At 56.6% G+C, this 21,164-nt stretch overlaps 1 protein-coding gene, 1 long non-coding RNA gene and 1 other non-coding gene across 3 annotated transcripts; 2 read left to right on the top strand and 1 right to left on the bottom strand.

Moving 5' to 3' along the window:
• The first annotated feature begins 26 nt into the window (after nt 1-26).
• LOC122204822 lies at nt 27-9,045 on the top strand. The gene is made up of 3 exons (XR_006195790.1): nt 27-848; nt 7,680-7,781; nt 8,265-9,045. It is a non-coding gene; the product is annotated as an uncharacterized LOC122204822 (long non-coding RNA).
• SLC27A4 (solute carrier family 27 member 4) lies at nt 3,628-19,307 on the bottom strand. Its single transcript, XM_042912537.1, has 13 exons — nt 19,152-19,307; nt 17,658-17,824; nt 15,675-16,069; nt 14,106-14,264; nt 12,949-13,018; nt 12,759-12,850; nt 11,847-11,956; nt 11,427-11,636; nt 11,064-11,190; nt 10,274-10,411; nt 9,932-10,096; nt 9,690-9,836; nt 3,628-7,145 (listed from the first exon to the last, which is right to left on the bottom strand). The coding sequence occupies exons 2-13, from the start codon at nt 17,816-17,818 to the stop codon at nt 6,988-6,990; spliced, it is 1,932 nt and encodes a 643-aa protein (XP_042768471.1). The 5' UTR covers nt 17,819-17,824; nt 19,152-19,307; the 3' UTR covers nt 3,628-6,987.
• Nucleotides 19,308-19,801: 494 nt separating this feature from the next.
• TRNAR-UCU lies at nt 19,802-19,893 on the top strand. Its single transcript is given in 2 exon segments — nt 19,802-19,838; nt 19,858-19,893. It is a non-coding gene; the product is annotated as a tRNA-Arg (tRNA).
• The last annotated feature ends 1,271 nt before the right edge of the window (nt 19,894-21,164 follow it).

The following is a 21,164-nucleotide window of genomic DNA, read 5'->3' as shown; positions in this document are numbered from 1 at the left end:
GAAGAGGCGGTGCCCAGAGGGTCATCCTCCGCAGCCATTGGAGGAAGGCCGGGAGCTAGGCGGAGAGGTCGCGGCTCTCGTTAGGGGCTCTTGAGTTGGTCACCTACCTTTCTGGGACGGGCCTCAGGGAGCTGAGTGGGCAGCGGTTTGTGCGAGCCACAGCTAGGCGGGGAGCCCGGGCATCTTTGCGTCGTACCTGTGAGCCACGTTACTGCTTATCTTGCAAAAGTTACAAGTCTGTCTTAAGCCCGCACACCTCTTGGGTGAGCCCGTCCATTCGTCTTGACTTGACTTGAATTATAAGTGACTACAAGTCTTTATTTCCAGCCCAGAAATCTCTCCTGAGCTATTGAGTCGCTATCCGGGCGCTCCTTTGGTTATCGATTTGGGTTTTACTCATTCAGCAGACATTTGCTGCACGTCCTCTGTGTACCAGGTATCTTGGTCAGTGCTACAGGTGCAGTGGTGAACGGGATGAGAAGGGTTCCTGCTTTTAGGGCACTCACAGTGTAGTGGTGGAAACTAACTGTAATCAGAGAAACAGATCAATCATACTAATAAATAGAAAATCTCTAACTGAAAGAAGTGACCTGAAGTTATAGGAACTTCAAAAAGAAAACCAATTGGACTGGACACAGCTAAGCAATAAAGCTGAGTACCGTAGGTGGATGTGAGGGTGGAGAGAAACCTCTGAAACATTCCAATGAGGAGGACAGAAGATGCAAAGGCCCTGAGTTGGCGACCATGCTGGGACACCAAGAGAGGAAAGTGGAATTTGGGGAGCAGAGGGGCTGGTAAGCGATGAAGCTAGGAAGGGGGCAGGGGCCAAATCACACCTTGAGAGCCAGGTAAGAATTTCAGTCTCTATTCTAAGAGCAGTGGGAGGCTTTTGAAAGGTTTGGGGAGGGGGTGACATTAGAACTATACTGTAAAATATCCTTACTTGCTGGAGTGTGAATGGTTTAACAAGAACAGGGGAGAAGATGGGACACCGCTGGAGCCTGTTGCAAAAGGCCAGGGGAGAAGTGGAGTAAAGTAGATACACTGGGGTGTCTAAATCACAACACTTCCAAATTGAACTTAGCATGGGTAACATGTGGGGGGGGTAGTCTGAAGGTCAGTGGCGGAATGATATAATGGTTAAGAGCTGGGAGTTCAGCTGCCAGCTTTGTATCCAGTTCCCACCACTTCCTAGATGTTTCTTTGCATTAAGTCCCTTATCATCTTTGTGCCTCAGTTTCCTCATCTGTAAAATGGGGATAGTAACACCCCCTAACTCACAGGGTTGTAGCGAGGACTAAATGAGTTCTTGCTACAGCGCCTCCTTCCCTAAAACAGGCCCTGCCCTGTGTTCCCCATCTCAAGGATACCATTGCCACACACTGAAACACTTAAGCAAGAAACTTTAGACATTGTTCTTAATTCTGTCCCATATCCAAATAGTCACCAATTTGAGGAGCTCCTGGCTGGCTCAGTCAGTGGACCATGGGACCTTTGATCTCGGGGTTTTGCGTTCAAACCCCATGTTGGGTGTGGAGATTAGATTACTTAAAATCTTAAAAAAAAAAAAAAAAAAAAGTCATCAATTTGGATTCCTCTCCTAAAGCTGATTTTGCAACCCCAAAATGTTCCACCGCCACCCCTGGCACCTGGCACCTGTACCTGCTTCTTCTCTGCCTGCCTGCCTCCCACCTCCCTCACTGTGGCCATGACTTCACTGTAGTTTGACTCCGTGGATAGCCCTGAGCCATTCCAATGTATTAGGCACTGTTCCAGGGCACTGGCCAAGTGAAAACAAGTCAGACACAGCCTGGTCCTCAGAGCACAAAGGAATCCTGTGGTTAATGGAAAGGCCCCATATTCACCATGCTGTGCGGGTTGGTCACTTTCCCTCTCTGGCACTCAGTTTCCCCAATCTGTGAAGAAGGTTGGGAACCAAACGATCTAAGGTCCTTTCACCAAAAATATTCTAAGATTCTTTCACTAGACCCAACTCTTCCAGGGCAGAAATCTTGCCTGATTCATTTTTGATCCTTAGCTTGCAGTAAGGAGCTTTGTAATTGTAGGGGTTTGGTAAGTGCTTGTTGAGTGAGTAAGTGAACACCTTTCACTCCCCCGCTCAAAGTCATTTAATGGCTTCTCTTTACCAACAAGGTAAAGCCCTTGAGCCTCTGAACTCAGCTCACCTCTTCGAGAATTGAATATCCTCTCACCCCAGGAACTGCCACCTCCTGGGGCTGGAACATGAGAGCTAGGGAGCATTTGAAGGGCTTCATCCGTCTGACAAACATTCACTGAGCACTTTTTAAGTGGCAGGCCCAGAGCTGGTGCTGGAAACACAACAGTGAACAAAACCAACAGGTCCCTGTCCTCCTGGGGCTGTTGCAGGAGACAGAGATGTAAAAATGGACCTCACGGTGTGATCAATGTTATAAAGGGGGAACATGGGGCCCTGTGGGAGCTGGCGGAGCCCCCTAATCCAGCCCTGGGATCAGAGAAGGCTTCCCAGAAGTCACACAAGCCCAAATCCAAAGGGATGGTGGGAGGGAGATGGCACCAGGAAGGCCAGAGGAGGCATCTTCCCATATCTCAACAAACGGGTTCCTCCAGCTTCTTACATAGTCCCAGAGACTGGGAGCTCACTTCTGGGTAAATCAGCCCATTCTGTGAATGCCTGGGTCTCAGAAAATCCTTCCTTCTGATCGCAAGCCTACCCCACTCAATCTCTTAATTGTAACAATATTAGTTCATGTTCATATTCATTAAAAGAGCATTTATTGCAGGGCGCCTGGGTGCCTCAGTCGGTTGAGTGTCTGACTCTTGATTTTGGTTCAGGTCACAATCTCAGTTTGTGAGTTAGAGCCCCAAGTCGGGCCCTGCGCTGACAGGACAGAGTCCGCTTTGGGATTTCTCTCTCTGCCCCTCCCCTGCTCATGATCTCCCTCTCTCACTCTCTGAATAAATAAACTTTAAAAATGTATTTAAAAAAGTATTTATTGAATGCCCACCTTCCACCTGCCAGGTGTTTACATGCCCTACCTGATTGGCTGCTCACAGAGACTACTATTATCCCCATTTTTCAAATGAGAAAACTGAGGCTCAGAACCAGTGGTTTGCTCATGGCCCCTAAGTGTCTCATGCCCCCTAAGGCCTCAACCCCAGGTTGTAGTGCCTTCAGCATCACTGGCCCTCACTGCCTCCCATTGGGTCAGGCTCACCCAGATGCCCTCCCCTGGGATCCACACAGAAGAGGGGCTTGGGCCCCATCCCCTGTCTCCTCCAGCAGGCCGGCCAGCCCGGGCGGCGGCCTCTATCTCCTCAGAAGCTCCAAGGGAGACAAAGGCGGGGTCTGCAGGGGAGGCGAGGGCGCGGGTGCCCCCCTGCCTGCTGCCCTTTGTCTCCAGCCTGCTCCCCTCATGCGCCCCGGGAGGCTGGGAGGCGCCTCTCGCAGGCTTCCTCCTCCCATTCTTGTGCTAATTGGGTGTCAAGCTGAGATCAGTGAGAAAGAAATCCGCCCCGGCTCGGGTTAAACTGCCGCCAAAGATGAGGGCTGAGCCTAGAATATCATTAGGCTGGAAGGAAGCAGGGCCCCCTCCTCGGGGGGGGGGGGGGGAGGGGCCGGCCATGCATTCAGGCCCCTTTGAAAGTCACTTGGTCACCCCCTCCCTTGCCGCCACCGCCTAAATGGGCCCCTCGGAGGTATTTAACCTTCTTCCCAGGAATTGAAAGTGATACTCCAAGCACTGGCCTGGTCGGCCACTTGCCTGTCCTGAGGGCGGTAGGACCTCCAGGGATGCTCGAGGCCGGCTCTTTCCAGCCTCTGCCCGCCCCCAGGCACTGTTGCAGATGGGAACACTGAAGCTCCAGGAAGGGGCCTTACCCCCAGAGCTGCCATTCGCAGGCTCTGTGGTCTTTGGAGAGACTTTGCCTCCCTGAGCCTCAGATTCTTCATCTGTGGAATGGGGGTAAAAATAGTAGCTGCTTTTCCTTACGGATTTAACAAACGGATGCACACGTAGCACATTGCAAATCGCCTGGCACATAGGAAGGGCTCCATACGGTGTGGCCGTTAGCAAGTCGAAGGAAGTGGGTGTGACCCGAGGAGGGATGAGGGACCTCCTAGCAGAGCCCCCACTGTCTGGAAGTGTGCAAGTGCCCACAAAAGACTCATTTTTCATACTTTGCTTCAGCCCTACTCCACACCGGATGCGCACTCCCCTGCAGCTTCATTGCTTTCCTAGACCTGCCCTGCAGGCCTTTACATGTTGCTGCTACTCCTGTCTGGGATGCTCTTCCCCCTCCAATTCTTGGAGAACTCTTTCTTGAATAGCCTCTCTGACTGTGAAACACAACTGCCTACCTGGCCAGCGCGCTGGGTTGGGTGCAGCTAACTACCTCACCGGCTGCTTCTTAACTCGCTAGCTCCCTCTCCCCTGTCCCCGGACAGTGGGCTCCCAGGTCTATCTTACCGTGCACCGCTTCTGCCCCTGCCCCCAGCAGGCCTTTAGACTCTGCTCCACAGATGAACTTAACGCGGTACTTTGTAAACCATGAAACAGCATAGAAACGTCAGGAAATGCCCAATAAACAGTAGCTATCGTTAAATTCACAAGCACATACTGAGAAGCTACTGTGCGCCTAACTCACAGAGCCATGGTTGAGGATGACCAGAGGCAGATGGGAGAGCTCCCAAGGCCCTTCACTGGGGCGGGGGGAGGGGGGGGCAGAGGGGGAAGCAGTGTGGAAGTGGTAAACTCAGGCCTAGTCTGGGGTCCTGATACCTGTATATATATCCTTTTTCGTTTTTTACCCTGTAACTGCTGTGTACTGAGCAGGTATTGGCACCAGACCCAGAGTTAAGAGACCTCCAGGCACAATGCATTTTCACAACTACCCTAAATCTCTATTTGCAGAAGAACCTGAGGCTTAGCCTGGCAAATGGACTTGAGCACCTGCCCTTTCGAGCTGGAGGTTGTTAACCCAACCACCACTCCATACTGCCTTTCGGTGACTGCGTTCAATCTCCAGGAAGGAATAGGGGCCCCTGGGTGGGTGGCAGCGCTATCCCATTGGAAAGTACTCACTGCTAAGGGTTAGATACAAAGCTGTCAGCCAGGACCAGCCCATGGAAGTCCAACCCTGGGCCCTCAAAGACGGAGTGCTCTGGGCTGGGTACCGGCCTGGGGATGAGGCAGCCCCTCCTTTCTGCTTTTGGAGGCTGAGAAGGGCCAAGAAGGAATTCTCCAAGCTCTGCATGCCCTCTGCTGGTCTCACTGGGACACTGCAGCCATGCCTACCACTCCCTCCTAAACCCCCTCAGCACCATTCTCCAAGGGCCCTACTCCAGCTCTGCCCCCCATTTCCCCCTGAGCAGCATCAGATTCCTCTTTCAAAGTCACTCCCCCAGGAGGCACCCCGGATCTCACCCTGGCCCCCCTCCACCCTGGCTGTCAGCTGCAGGCCTAGGGCGGGGCCCACAGTTGGCTCCACAGGCATTCGTGGAATGGAAGCTGTTGGTTTTCCCGTTGCCTTCTGCACCAGCAGGCGGGTGGGGCAGCAAGAAGCAAGAGGGGCTTGGGTTTGCCTTCCAGCGCCCCGTCTCCACTGCTGTGTGACCTCAGCAAATGAAAGACTGTGGTGAGGGTTAAACAGTGAAGATGAAGCCCCAGGGGCACACATTGCCCACTGCCCTGGGGTGAGTTGGACCCCTTTCCCAATGGGCCATCCGTTTCCAGCCTGGGTGTGACTCTAGTGATGGGGCCCAGGAGACAGCTGGCTCTCCACTGGCGCTGCTGATTGCTGCAGCTCTGGTAAGACCGCTCCAGGAAGCTTTTCCCTGGACTCTGCCCCAGCTGGTCAGGCAGTCCTGCTCTGGCTTTTGCACAGCCACCGAACCCCTGGAGAAATGCACCCCAGGCAAGGCGAACAGCACAAGTGAGGGTCTGGAGACGGGATCCCATCCTGGGTTAGAGTTTTCTCCCTCAAAGGCTCTGAACAGCCCTTTCCTCAAAATGGGTCCCTTGTTCTCTGAAATCCTCCCGATTACTCCCCTTTCACAGAAGAGGAGACTGAGTCACTTGCCCTAGGCCACGAACTCAAAAGTGACACAGCTGGTTTGGACTTTTAAGCTCATGCTATTAAATACCTTGCCAACTCACTGAAGGCATCTTAACTGCTATATCCCTAAGTCGGAGTGAGTGAGTGGGCCGGAGGGGCAGGAGGTGGGGCCTGAGCAGGTAGGGTGAGCTCAGGTGGCACGCACACAGGCTAGGGGGAGTCAAGGCAGTTTATTGGCCCCTGAGCGACCCCCTCTACCCCTGCTCCTCTCATAACCGGCCCAGGACTGAGATGGAGAAAGTGACACAGACAGACCTACAAAGAGAAAGGTCCCACCTGAGGGGCAGCCAGGCAGCCACCGAGGAGAAGGATGGTGGCGGGGCGGGGCAGGGGGCTCAGTCCAGACTGCCCGCTGCAGGTCAGGGTGGTCCTCCTACCCTCCCTGAGGCGCAGGCAGTGCTGAGCGACACTGGAACAGCTCCAGGGCTAGGATCCTCTTCGGCCACCTGATCAACAGCCACTGCAGCCCCTGCCCACTCTGCTGGCTTCCTGAGTCTGGGGGCTTCTGCCATGGTCCCATTTACAAGGTCCCTGCTTTGGGGGGAGTGCTTGGCGGCCCTCCACCTGGCCCTGCCCTGACCCAAGACGTCCTCCTGAGGCGCCCAGTCCATCTTAGCCTGGGGCCTAGAGGCCCCACCTGGCCTCGAAGACGTAATGCGGACATGAGGCTTTCACAGAAAGCCCTCTTGGGGGGCAGGGGGAGGTGGCAGTGAGTCACTTGGCAGTTTTGATGGGGAGGGGGTCAGCACCTCGGGGCGGAGGTGCTGGGCCCTGCTTGCTTTGGTCTGGCATCGCCCATGACCCCTCTGGGGTGGGAGCTGGGGCTCTGGATCCTGCACCCACTGGCCCTTAGAGGGACTCAGGGGCAAATCACAGCTTCTCCTCGCCTGCCTGGATGCGGGCGTAGGCCTCTTGGTCCAGCGGGATGTAGCGGCCCTTCCGGGTATCCAAGTAGAACAGTGGGTCTCTCACAACCGATGGGTCAAAGCCTTCCTTCCGCAGCTCTGTCTTCTGTAGCTTGAAGGTCCCTGAGGGAGCAATGGGGATGGATCAGAGGGTGCAGGGCAGGGGCCTGGGCCTCAGAAAGCTGACCACCAAAGCTGAAGAGGGACAGAGAAGGAAGGCTGGAGAGAACACGGGAAAGCGGCCTAGAGCACGGTAGGGCACAGCCCTTTACAGTTTGCAAAGGCGGCTCCAGTTAATTATATTATATCCTGCTTTTCAGAGCAGCCCTGGTAAAGGGGCGGGGGGGGGCTGCATTACCCGTCTTCTTTTGCAAATGGGGAAACTGACAACCAAAGAAGGGAAACTATCCATCTAAGGCCACACACACTGAGTGACAGCAGAGTGAGGACCAGAACTCAGATCTGGGCTTTGAGCACCTCCCAGGGAAGGGCATGATCTAATTTCATCTGCACATCAACCCCAGAGGCAGGTGCTCAACACTCTTCTATGGATTCTACGATGCATGTCATTTTCAGCTTTTAACATATCTGAAGTCGTTTCAACAGGCAGCAATGTTTTCTCAGCACTCGTAATGTAAATTCCCCATCTCTCCTCAGGGGCATCACCCCTACAGGGCAGGAGAGACTGGCGCAGTGAGACACGCCCCCGGGGCCAACATCACACAGCTCATCAACGCTGGAACTGGGATTTGAATCCAGGTATGTATGACAAATTGCCCGATTCCTTCCCTCCCTGGACGCGCACTCCACCACCTTGTGACTTGGCCATGTCTCCCAGCAAGAGCTGGAGTCTTTTTCCATCCCCCACCTGAACCCGAACTGGCCTTGTGACTTGCTTTGACCAACAGAACATTCGAGTGCTGGGTCTAGGCCTCGAGGGGCTTTGCAGCTTCTACTCCCTCCCTCCTGGCAGTGCCTGACACTGGTGTGGTCTCTGAAGGCTGGGAAGCCACGCAGAACAGAGGGGAAACATCCCAGGAAAGCCCCCTGGGCTGGCACTATCCAGTAGGATAGCCACTGGCCATATGAGACCACACACATTTAATTAAAATTAAGCAAAATGTCAAATTCAGTTCCTCAGTCATACCGGCCCCATTTAAAAAAGCGCTCAGTAGCTACGCAGGGCTAGTGGCTGCCGTGCCGGTCAGCGCACATACAGAACATCATCATCCTCACACACAGGTCTGTTGGCCAGCGCTGCAGAACCAACCGGCCGGGAGCCAGACGGGTGGGTAAGGACATCATCCTGGCCCCTCCAGCCCCAGCTGAGTCACAAGCGATGGCAGCTCTTCCACTCCAGGGGGGGCCAGCAGAAGAACCGCTCAGCTGAACTTGACCCCAAATTGCTGACCCACCACTGAGAGCAAAAACATGACTGTTTTATGCCCTAAAGTAAGTTTTGGGGTGTTTGTGCTGTAGCAAACCTCTGAAACCTGAGGGCTGACAGCTTCCCTGCCTCTCCTGCACAGAGAAGTCAGCTGTCACCCAAAACTCAGGAGCTCTCGGGCTCAGTCACGCACTGTTTCAGGGGCTCCTAGGGGCCTACTACCTGGCAGGGGCCACCTCGGTGAGGGCAGGCCTTCCAGCAGGGCAGGGGTTGACATGATGAGCGTATGGGAGGTGGCCTGAGGCTGAGCAGGGGGAGAGTCCGGACAGGGCAACAAGCACTAAGGCAAGCTGGGGGCAGGACTGGGCAGGACCCCCAGACTTCCTGCCCATCAGGGGACCCGTCAGTGGTCCAACAGACAGAGGCTGGCACTGCCCTGCTATGTGACCGTGGACCCACCGCTCACCTCTCGCCTGGACAACAGCAAGAGCCCCTCACTCGTCTCCCCACTCCCCTGGAGCTGTCTGCAGCCCTCTCCTGCACTCCACGTGGCATCCAGAGGACTGTGTGGAACATGCACCTGACATAGGTCACTGCTCTACTCAAACACTTCTGTGGCTCCCTACTGCCTGGACATAGTCCAGGCCCCTCCCCAGCCCACAGAGTCTTCTGGTCTCCACTGACCTCTCTGCCCCACCTGACATCACTGCCTGCCCCCACCCCGCCTCCCTTGGCTCCAGCTTTGGGGGCCTCCTTTCCTTCCTCTCTTGGCCCACTGCCGTCCTGTCTCAGGACCTGCCTGGAATGCCTCCCGCCCCACAAACCCCGCCCTTTCATTCAGGTCTCAGCTCAAACATCACTTCCTCAGGGGGGCCTCCCAGGCACCCCGCCCCCATTCATTTGCTTTTCTGTCAGTTTGATCTGTATTCTACCCTTTACATTTGGAATTCCGTGTCCTCTGCTGCCTCCCCTACCGCTGAACAGGCTTCAAGAAGGCAAAGGTCCCGTCAGGATTTGTTACCTATATCCCCAAAGGCCTAGCACAGAGCCTGGCAGGCACACAGTAGGTACTCAGTAAACATTCGTCCCGCTAGCGGACGTATGAACCTTCTCTCTCTGAAGGCTCAGTGCACTCACTTGTACGCGGGGAGGTCTGCTTACCAACGACACAGCAATGCTGTGGGTAAAGGTCAAATGACAGCCGCCCGGGTCTCTCCAAAAGGAACCAAGAAGGGGCACAGGCCTGGGGCCTGTAAGCGGGAGCAGGGGAGGGGACATACCCGTTCTGTGCAGCTCAGGCAGGAAGCGCAGGAAGATGGGGCGGGCATACAGGGGCAGCTCCCTCTCCAGCAGCTGTGCAAAATGCTCCAGGTCGCAGCTGCCAGCAGGGCTGGCCACCGCAGCCATTCCAGCCCGGCCCTCGGTTCCTGGAGGCGGCAGCAGCGCGGACCGTGAGGAGCTGGCCGCGCCCCTGGGGGTGCCTCCCACCCACACCTGGCGGCTCCCGCCAGCCCACAGATACCTGGCACCCCGACACCATACACTGCCACGTCGGCCATGTCCAGCAGGCGGCTGAGTGTGCCCTCCACCTCGGTGGTGGACACGTTCTCGCCTTTCCAGCGGAACGTGTCTCCCGTGCGGTCTCGGAAGTACAGATAGCCCAGCTCGTCCATCACCAGCACGTCACCTAGGGGGGCGCTGTGTGAGGCAGGGCTGGGGCCGGCAGGCCTCACCGGACCCCGGGATCTGCTGGACCGGGAGGGCTGGGACTGGGGCGTCCTGGGGCAGGTGTTCTCTGCAGGTGGGCGAGGGCCCCTTCGTTCCTCTCCACCCTGCCCACCCAAAGGGGCCGGTGCCCACCCACCGGTGAGGTAGGCCTGGTCTCCCTTTTGGAAGACGTCCTTGGCAATCTTCTTATTGTTGGCACCCTGGTTGAGGTAGCCGTCAAAGCGCCGCAGGGGATCCTGCTGGATGATGCGGCCCACTAGCTGGCCTGGCTCACCTGGGTGCAGGGAAGGGGTAGGGTTAGGCCTCCGCCACCACCAGCACCCCCCCCCCCCCCCAACCCCGCAATGTGCCCTGCATCTTGATTGGACTTCTGTTCACACTGCTTCCCACAGAAACACTGCCCTGCTCCGGTGCGGGAGCCTGGAGGGCAGGGAGCTTCTCTGGGCGGGCCTGCGGCACATGGGCACTCAGTAACGTCTGAGTAACGCCTGTGAGATGGAAAGATGAACGATACGAAAGGGTGGCCAAGCGCTATGGGGACAGCCTGACCGGGGCCAGCACTCCTGGGGCCCCTGGCTCTGTTCAGAGAGCGGTCTGTTCTTTACCATACGTGACCCCCGGGGCAGCCGCAGGAGGCAGCGCCGCCATCAGCCTCACTGGCAGATGAGGGGACTTGGGCACAGAGCTAAGGGGCTGAGCCAGGATCAATCCCAGGGTCCTCCACACGACAGTGAGTTAATTGACTGATGGGTAGAGAGGACAAGGAATGGAGGGACAGATGGATGAAGAAAGAGGACTCGTAGCTATAAGAGAAGAGCTGAGTGACAGCCACTGGTCAGAACAAGGGCTCCCTACTCACCCATCCCAGTCCCATCTCCCAGGCCAACCTCCCCTGCTCTGCCCACACTTCCAGCCCCGGGGCAGACCTGGCTGGCAGGGAAGGCAGAGGCCATTGGGCCCCCGGATCAGTTCCATGGTGTCCTCGTTGACTCGCACCAGCCGGATGGGGTACACAAAGGACAGGATGCGGCTGTTGAAGCCACATGCCCCCACCTGCAAAGGCCAAGACTTGGACCTGGGCTCTCCCGCCACAGGCCTGAGACTAGGCAGTGTTGGGGGGCCTGGCCCTCACACTCCCATGGCTGCCTTGCCCTAACCGGACAGCGGAGGCTCTGGTGCCCACCACCCTCTGTGCTTGACCCTGCCCGCCCTAACCAGACAGCGGAGGCTCTGGTGCCCACCACACTCCACACTGGACCCTGCCCGCCCTCCACCGCCCCACTGCTCACCTGGCTGTCGAAGTTGCCCACACTGCAGTTACACTCGGTGGCCCCGTAGAACTCGGCCACCTGGGGGATGTGGAAGCGGCTAGAAAAGTCGGTCCAGATGGACTGGCGGAGGCCATTGCCGAGTGCCATGCGCACCTGGTGCTGGTGCTCCGCCTCCCGGGGTGGCTGGTTCAGGAGGTACCGGCACAACTCGCCGATGTACTGCACAATCTGTGGGTGGACCTGGAGTGAGGCTGGCCCGTGGCTGCTCTCACTTTACCTCCCAATCCTGTAGGCCCCGGGCCTCAGCCTCCCCATCCGAACAATGGGAATGTTGCCCCCAGTGAACAACTGGCCTTAGCTGTAAGACTGACGTCCCCGAGTGGGGCTGCTCGGTCACAAGGGGACAGGGACGGCTCATCCCCTGCCCTCCTCACTCACTGTGCAGTTGTACTTAATACAATCGTCCCAGAACCGGGAGGCTGAGAACTTCTTCCGGATCACCACCGTCATGCCATGGAGCAGGCACTGCCCGATTCCCACAATGTTTCCTGAAGGCGAAGGGATGGGCCATGGAGGTCTGGGAGCCAGGAGACCCCTCCCTCCAGAGCCTCCTCTTGTCCAGCCCGCCTCCTCCAAGGCCCTTCCCCCAGTCCCTCTTTCCTGTCCTGTTCCTCCAGCACTAATCATACCTCTCCCCTAGTCTTCCATGGCTCCCCAGTACCTCCCCAGTGTGGGATCAAGTGCATACTCCTTAGACTGTTCCCTCTGGGAGCTGCCCCCAAGCTCCTGCTCCTGTACCTGTAATTCTGCCATTCATCCAGGGGGGAACAAGCTAGCCCACCTGGCTTCTGCACCTCACATCTGCCTGACTTGAATGCATCTCCTCCAGGAAGCCTTCCTGGCCATCACTGGGCTCTTCTCTTGAGCTGAGCTCCTGCTCCCTGCCTGTCTCCGCACTCACCATGTCATTTCCTGAATTAAAGTCACGTTGGGGTTCCATCCTTCATCCTGCCTTAAAGACACATCTGACTCTAAGCACCTTGAGGGCAGGAACTATATTTATTCCATCTCTGTCTTCCCTAAAGCTCCTAAGACCAAGCAGCAAGGGTGTGCACACCCATGAAAATGAACAGACTAACCCAGGTGTCCTGTGTGATGCGGGCACACAAGCTGTGAGGTTCACGTTGCTGTCTTCATTCAGAGGTCCAGTCAATGGCTACCTCTGAATTTTAACCCAGATTTGACTCCAAAGCTCATGTGTTTCTACCACAAGATGCTGCCTGCTGAGGGGGTCTGGGGGGCTCCTGAGGCCTGGGGTGCCAGAGACTGAGCGGAAGGGCCCAGTACTACCTGCTGAGTGGTAGAGGGGCAGGCAGTCATAGACAACGTCGTCCGGCCGCATTCGGAATCCGTAGTACACCAGGGCAGCCATGCGGTAATACCTGGGGGGCACAGAGTGTTCGGTGGGCCCTGGAAAGGAAGAGGAGAGGCCCCTGGGTCCCACCACCCCCAGTCCTCCCCCCAGGAGCCTGCCCCTTACCTGCTGTGCACCACAATGGCGGCTTTGGGCATCCCTGTGGTGCCTGATGTGTAGATGTAGAAGAGCTTATCTAAAGAAAACAGACACAGAAATGGCTTTGAGAAGGGACAGCACAGGGCTGGGGAGGCATTATCTGCAGGAAGGACAGTGCCCAGGGAACTTCTGTACCACAGACCACTTCTCCATCCCACCCTGTAGCCCAGGTCAGGGGCTGTCACATTAGTTTCCCCACTGGGCTGGGGGTTCTAGGTCAGGAACGCTGTGGGACAGCCGCACGCTGTGTGTCAACCATCTCATGCCCTCTGGATGCCTGCTGATGCCAAGGGCTGGACACCACGAGGACACCAGGCTGACCCAGCCAGACACCCTGTCTTCAAGTAGCTTACAAAAGCACCGGGAGACAAAATCCACGTATGACAGAGATGAAATGACCGCAATGACAATGACCGGTTACTGAGCACTTCTTGTCACACCCTAGTTTTCCACTGTTATCTTTTACAATCTTCAAAGCCACTCCATAAAATAGGTTCCATTACCACCCCTGATTTTATAGCTGTGGGAACCGAGGCTCAGAGGGCAGCTCAGGTGCTCCGGGGCACGAGGGAAGCAGAGGGGCTGCTGCATGTGCTCAGCACCAGCTCTCGCCCTCTGGGTGGCGCAGCAAGCTGGGGGTTCCATAGGGCAGGGTGGAGCATAGAGGAGAGGCTACAGGGTCAGAAGGCTGCCTGGAGGAGGGGATGGGCAGGCAGGACAGTCTAGGGCAGGGAGAGGATCGCAGGCTGACAGGGGCTGGCACCAAACAGGTGCTAGAGGGTCTTGCCCCTGGTCCAACCCCAGCCGAAATTCAGACCCAGCAGTTTCTTGGGCTCCACGTGATCTTGCACATTTGGGCAGCGATGAAGGCTCGTTCAACAAGTCCAAGAATCAGGTTTTGTGAGCTCCCGAGTACTTGGCACCGTGCCTGGCATCTTCAGCTCACTTAACCTTCAGAGTGACCCATAGTAACTGTGCCCATCTTCCCAGATGGAAAAAGGTAGGTGATATGACTCACTGCAGGTCACATGACAAGTCTGCAGGAGTACGCAGGCCTCCCGCCCCGAGGTCAGCGCTCTGTCCTGGGCCCCTCTGAGAACGCCTCTGTGGGGCAGGGGACTCACCTGTGAAGCCCTTGTCAGGGCTACTGGGCAGGTGCGTGGGGGCATCTTCCAGCAGGGGGTCCAGGTGCTCTGTGCCGACGGGCACCGTGCCGGGCTCCCAGGGGCCGGAGCAGAAGAGGCTGAGCGAAGGGTCCAGGTTGGCATGGATTTCAAAGATGGCTGTGGGGAAGACAGGGCTGATCAGGGGGCAGGCCAGGGACCCCATGTCCTCAGGACCTCTGCTTGTGTCAAGGCTGGCATGTCATCAGGGGAGACCGGCTGTGTGTGGGGGGCAAGATGGGTGAAGCACCAACCTCGTTGTAAGAAAGACGCTGACAAGAGCAACAGCTCCCTAGCTGCTACGGAGCTACACGGCGGGCTCCTTCCGTGTGCTCTCCTGCTCACACAGCCCAGGTACCAACGGCAGCCCACTGCGTAGATGAGGAGACGAGGCTCCCAGGACGGCAGGGCCTGCTCACAGCTAGAATGACCAGCTGTACCGCACACCAAGGTCTGTGCCTTTACGCGCTGTGCCACGCTCGTGTGTGGTTGGAAGGGAGGCATGGAGGGTCAGAGGGTGGGAACCTTCTCTCAGGCTCCCCTGTGCACTACCACGGTCCAGGTGCTCACCCGCACCAGGCACAGGCCAGTCCCGGCCCCCTCAGCCCCGCTTCCTCGGCCTCCCTTTAGATTTGTCCAACCCTCTCCCCTCTCCCTGCTGCATCGTTCCTCTCCCGTTCTGCATTTTAGTCACCTTCCCTGGCCATCATCCCGCACCATAGCCATGCGGGACAGGGGACACTGGTCAAGCCCAAGATGAAATCCTGCCTCTGTGTGACCTTAGACGATCTCCTCACACCACTCGGAACCTCTGTCTCCTCATCTGTAAAGCCGAGACAGCCATCCCTACTTCACCAGGCTTTGTGAAGATTAGAGCTGCTTATTAAAATTTTTTTAATGTTTATTTATATTTGAGAGAGAGAAACAGAGCACCCCAGGGAGGGGGAGAAAGGAAGGCACAGATTCTGAAGCAGGCTCCGGGATCTGAGCTGTCAGCACAGAGCCTGGCGCGGGGCTCGAACTCACACACTGAGATCATGACCTCAGCTGAAGTTGGACGCTCAACCGACTAAGCCACCCAGGCACCCCTAGAGCTGCCTATTAAAGCACCAAGCTCAGTCTTGGTCAGCGCTCCACACCGCGGCAAATAACATAAGCTCTGCCAGACAGCAGAAAAGAGATTGTTTCCATTTTATAGATGAAGCAAATGAGGCCTAATTACTCATAAGAATGGTTACCATCATAGCTGAGGGCTCGCCTAGCATCAGCTACTTTGTTAGTGCTGCAGGCAAAGTATCTTCTTAAAAACAGTATGTGGTAGGTAGGACAGTGAGAAAACAGAGACACAGACGTTTCCAGTCTCTTCCTCAGGATCTCCAGCTTACCAGTGGCAGAGGCCAGGCCATCGGACACCAAGGCTCATGCCCTTAACCTCTGAGCCACATAGCCTCCCTCAGGCCCAGAAGGGGGCTGTAGTCTGTGCAAGATGCTGTGGGACTCCCTGCCTGACCCCGCACCCCAGGGGCTCACCTGGAGCCATCTCACTGCCAAAGATGAGGACCTTGGCCTGGGAAGTGGTCAGGCAGTGGCGCAGGGCGTCCCGCCGCAGGTTGGTGTTGATGAGTGCTGCCTCCACACCCAGCTTGGCCATGCCCAGCCACAGGCCCACAAACTCATTGCGGTTCTCCATGAAGAGGGCGGCCACGTCGCCCGAGGCCAGGCCCTGAGCCTGTAGGAAGTTGGCCACGCTGCTTGAGTAGTCATCCAGCTGGCGGAAGGTCCAATGTGTGTCTGTGCCCTCAAAGATCAAGGCTGTCTTGTCAGGGTGGCGCCGGACCGTGGAGGCAAACAAAATGGGCACTGTCCGCCGCTCCCGCAGGTACCGCCGGACCTTTGCCTTCACCTTCAGGAGCACTATGCCGCCGCTAGGTGGGAGCAAGCAAGGGAGCCGTGACTGCTGGGGTTGGGAGCAGGGTTCCCGACACCCTGGCCCAGGCTGCTGTCCCACGGGCCTGAGGCTCCTGAGCCCGATCACTTGCAATGCTCCCGTTTCCCAGCACCTGTGTGCTGGGCACCATTACAGGCACCGGCCCACTGATGCCTCACAATAACACCCAGGGACCCCGGGGGGTGACTCCCTCCTCAGTACAAGGGAGAAAGCGAGGCCCTGCAGCACCACGGCTCGCCCAGGCTGCGACAAGCTAAGATCACAATCTCAGTCCTCTCTGGCTCCAGAGTGTAACACCCAGGACCCTTGAAGCTCTTCTTGGAATCTAGTGTTCTGTCAGAGTCTTCCAAGATTCTGGGGCCCAAGTCAAAGTCCCGGCTCATCTGGGACCTCCCACAGCCCTGTACTGCAACCTCTCCAGACCACTCTCACAGTAAATAAAGGATAAGCTTGTGATTTGCTCGGTCTCCCTCCCTGTGAGCCCAGCAGGGGCTCCATCCTGCTTACCCCCTGAGACCCCCCCGGGTCTCACTCAGTACCGGGCACAGAGCTTCACTAGGTGATGCGGAATCACTTGGCAATATCCCCTTTCCCCGCCCGCCCCTGCCACCTCTGACCCCTGAACCCTCCTAGCTCCCTGACTTCTATGCCTCTTCTGTTGTGTAAGTACCACGTGCTAACCAACTGAGCCACTGGAGCTCCACTCTTCTACGCCTGCTCCCATCACCTGGAGGAGACTTTTAACTATAGCTTTTTGTCCTCCAGGCCTCCCTGATTCCGCAAGGCTTACGCCTAAAGCCCTCTCGCCCCGCTCCATACTCTCACAGCTCTCTGCTACCACCCCTCCTGCAGTGGCCGCTCGATACCTCCTTTTGCAGTCAATTCAGATGAGCGAGCTGCCTGTTCTGAGTGTGGGTCACTGTGCCAAGCACTGGGACACCACTGTGAGCAAGATGGCCAGGGTCTCTGCTCACACAACATTGTGAGTTTAGGGATTTACTGTATCACCTTCTCATCTCCCTGACCAGACTGAGCCGGGCCCAGGACTAGGTCTCCCTTGTTCCTCCCTGGGTCCCAGAGCCAGCCCGATGCCTCGCACAGAGCAGGTAGCAGCAGGTGTTTCTGGCACAGGATGGCCCTGTAGACCCTACCTGACTTTCTTTGGGGAGCAGGTTCCTCCACGCATCTGTTTCAGGGCCCTGCTCTGACCTCTGTGCCCTCTCAGACTCATGCCAACCCAAGGACAGGGTCCTTCCCACAGGGTTCCTCTTCATCATCTCACTAATTAAAACATGTCCTCAGGACTCTTTGCAGATGTCTTCTCAACACACCTGGCATTCAGTGCATGTCTTGGGCCCCTAAGTCTGCCCTAGGCTAAACAGCATCAAGTTAGGGAGATGCCCTAGGAGAAGACTTTCATCTTGGAAGATGGAGATACCAGGTACTACTGCTGGGGGAAGGAGGTAGAGCAGAGGTTCCTCCTCTGGGGCTCAGGTGCCCTGGTCTGGTCTGGAGAAATCTGGGGAATTAGGGAGACCCTAAGATGGGCTGGACCAAATACTCACAAGACATCACGCCTTATGGTCTTGATGAAGATTCGGACAAAGCGCCAGCCTCCAGATCCCAGGTAGAGGAACAGCAGGGAGAACCCCACTTGAGTCCAAGGCAATTTCAGCACCAGCTTGGAGAACAGCAACACCCCCACCAGAGACGCCCCGAGCAGCATTGCGGCCTGTGGGCACAGAGCAGTCAGTGGAGCCAAATGTCTATGTCCCCTACCTCCTGGCCTAGGCAGCTACTATGGTCCTAAGGGTCAACCTGTAGTGAGGTGAGGCTTAGCCATACTGAGTAGGCAGCTGAGGATGGGGTCCCTTTCCACAGCTCAGCTGTCTTGAAACAGGTTAGAAGCACGGGACTAGAGATGAGTAATTCCATGGCTGAGACGCAGAGGCTAGATTCTAGCCCCTTAGTCCTCCTACGACTCTTCCAGTGACCTTGGGTAAGTTCCTTTCCTACTTTAGGCCTTAGTCTCCCCCTCTGTGCTATGGTGTAAGTGAGAATTGCTCTTGGAAGCCCTTCCAGCCAAAACAGGACAGTCTACCCTCCTGACATCCAGGATCTTGAACCAAAATGTCTTGGAGGGGGTATTAACTTAAGCATCTCTGGCTTGACTCCTCATCCAAATACTCAAGGATGGGTCTTTGGGTCTCTGGATGACCAGGCCAAGCCACAACACCCAAAGGGGCAAGCTCCCGGGAAAGGGGCCTGGCAGAGTCTCTGCCCACAGACTCGCAGGGTGCCATGTTTCTGCTGGCCCACAGAGGGCGACAGAGCAAACGGGTTAGAGCCTGGAGGTGCCTGAGAGATGACCGCCTAGAGGGGAAAGGTGATTGAGGGAGCATAAGAGGGCACTGAAGGCACCCCCTTACAAACACACTCAGCAAGCCATTTACATGCATCTTTAGGGATTGGGCTATAGGGGAAGGGGAACAGCTGACTGGACTGAGATTAGGAGTCTTGGGCTCTTCTCCTGGAGCCTTAGGGACTTGCTCAAGAGGAAGCAGATGGGACTCCGTTTTCTTGCAGGGTTCTCCGATTCGTGGGGAGGGGGCTGAAGGTCACGGCTGTGATGTAGCCTAAGAGTCTCCAAGCCAGTATGAGGACACGGTCTGGACCACAGGGAGCCCTTACATGCCATCTCCCCCTTCTCCACGGGAAAATCAAAAGCCGGGAGGGAGACCAAACCAGCACTCCTAAATCCAATGCCAAGGTCTCTAAGGTCCTCAGACCTCCCAGAACCGGCCAGGGCAGAGAACAGGAACCCATCCTGGATGGCTGGGGGATGGGACGAGAAGGGAAAGGGATGCCGAGATACCTCGCGCCCCCGTCCCTGGTCACTGCGAACCGCCCTCGCCCCTAAGGAGCCAGGGCAGCAGAGCGCCCGGCAAGGAGACACAACAGCAGGGCGCGTCCCTCATCCCAGCCGGCCGCGCCACCTCCCCAAGACTCAGCCGGGCACATTCCCCGCCCGGGGACCCACTGGCCTGGCTTTTGCTCACCCAGCGTCGGCCCCGCCGCGCGGTGCCCCGTCCAGATGCGGCCTGGCTGCGGCAGCGGAGTGGGAAACGCTGGGGGCATCAGCCGCCCCTGGGAGCGCAGAGCCGAGTCTCAGCAGAGCTTTGCCGGCTCTGCGCCCTGCATGGCCCGGCCGCCCGGCCAGCCCCGCCTGCCGCCCGGCCCCGCCCGCCCGCGGCGCTCCTCCCCCGCCCGCCTCCTGCAACCCCAAACCGGCTGCGCCGGCCCGCAGCACCGCCTCCCGCGCCTTCCCCACGGCCGGAAAGCCGCAGAGACCGCGGCGACGCGCAGCTCCAACGCGCCGACGCCGCCCGGCCCAGCCCGCCCTGCGCGCGCGACGGCCTCGGGCGGCACCCCGCGCGGCACGCTGGGAGTTGTAGTCCGCGCCGCCCTGCCCGGCCCCGCCGCGGAGACCCCCGGGACGGGAGGAGACCCGCGGGCTGGGAGTGGGTCCTGCGCCCCCAGTCCAGGGCGTTCCGACGTGGGGGGAACACCCCCGCCAGCATCGTGGGCGGAGGATCCAGAGTCCGCGCGCAGACACGAGCAGGGTTCCGGAGAGGCCAAAGCCGCACCTAGAAGAACGCTAAAAGGGCGGCTTAGGCTGAGAGGTGAGCCGGGGGAGGCTTCGGTAGCCGGCTCTGTGGCGCAATGGATAGCGCATTGGACTTCTAGCCGAGCCTTGGTGTGGTGATTCAAAGGTTGTGGGTTCGAGTCCCACCAGAGTCGAATTTTGATCCCTCCTCCCTCACTTTCATGTGGATATTTTACGGCCTTCAATACCTTCACAAGTTTCAGAAGATCTGCAGACCAGAGGCTGGAACCTCTGCTTCTGGGATGGCAATAAATGTGACGTCAGGATTTCTGCCTAGGAATCCTTTCTAGCCGTGGTGTGTTGTAAGCAGTTTGACACACCTCGTGGTACAAAGGGCACGGATCTGAAGACCTGTACGTAACTTTGGCCTCGGACCTCTCTGGACCCTGCAGCAAATCAGCTAACTTCTAAGCCTATGACTACATTTGTCATGCCACCTGCTGGGTCCTGGGTCACTGACCAGCTTCCCAGCCCTGTGTGGCACTGAGACCTCTGAAAACTTGATTCCTTGATAATCAAACATGTTGGGCGTCCACACTTCTTATCCTGAAATACATCCACTAATTCCTTAGTCCGGGAAGAAGTCCTTAAAGGGGGGGATGGGCAATTTTCAGGGTCTAGTCAGAGGGCTCAAAAATGAAATGAAGTTTTGGTCTAATAATTACTTGGACCTATTTATTCCAGAGTATAGAGTGCATCCTTTGGGGGGACTTAGGTAAATTAAAGCTCCGGCTCCGTCGTGGGAGGCAGTGTGGTGCAGTGGTGATGGGCATTGGCATCCAACAGACATGGGTCAGCTTCTCAGCCGAGTGTTTGTTCAAAGTCTCCATTTCTTTCTTTCTTTCTTTCTTTCTTTCTTTCTTTCTTTTTCTTTCTTTCTTTCTTTCTTTCTTTCTTTCTTTCTTTCTTTCTTTCTTTCTTTCTTTCTTTTTCTTTCTTTCTTTTCAGATTTTATGTGGCTCCTGGGTGGCTCAGTCAGTTAAGCATCCAGCTATTGGCTTCCGCTCAAGCCATGAGTTCGTGAGATCAAGCCCTGCATCAGGCTCCTTGCAGACAATGCAGAGCCTGCTTGGGATTCTTTCTTCCCCTCCCCTGCTCTCTCTCTCTCTCAAAATAAATAAACCTTAAAAAAAAAAAAGATTTTATTTTTGGCAGGCACCTGGGTGGCTCAGTCGGTTAAGTGTCCCAATGTTTTTAAAAAAATTTTTTTAGTGTTTATTTCTTTTTGAGAGAGAGAGAGAGAGAGAGACATTGCAAGCAGGGGAGGGGCAGAGAGAGAGGGAACACAGAATCTGAAGCATCCTCCAAGCTCTGAGCTGTCAACACAGAGCCCGATGTGGGGCCGAACACACGAGTCATGAGATCATGACCCGAGCCGAAGTCAGACACCACCCAGGTGTCCCAA

The sequence above is a fragment of the Panthera leo genome, chromosome D4 (assembly GCF_018350215.1).
Source record: "Panthera leo isolate Ple1 chromosome D4, P.leo_Ple1_pat1.1, whole genome shotgun sequence".
Taxonomy (NCBI): Eukaryota; Metazoa; Chordata; class Mammalia; order Carnivora; family Felidae; genus Panthera; species Panthera leo.
The sequence above is the reverse complement of the archived record's forward strand: the minus strand, read 5'-3'. Positions and strand labels throughout refer to the sequence as shown.

Bases quoted from the DNA above. Each gene is read 5' to 3' on its own strand.
- SLC27A4 (XM_042912537.1), bottom strand. From the start codon at position 17,818: ATGCTGCTCGGGGCGTCTCTGGTGGGGGTGTTGCTGTTCTCCAAGCTG. The intron at 11,191-11,426 runs GTGAGCAGTGGG...TGGCCTTTGCAG, and splicing joins TGGGCAACTTCGACAGCCAG to GTGGGGGCATGTGGCTTCAA. The intron at 10,097-10,273 runs GTGGGTGGGCAC...GCGCCCCCCTAG, and splicing joins AGACCAGGCCTACCTCACCG to GTGACGTGCTGGTGATGGAC.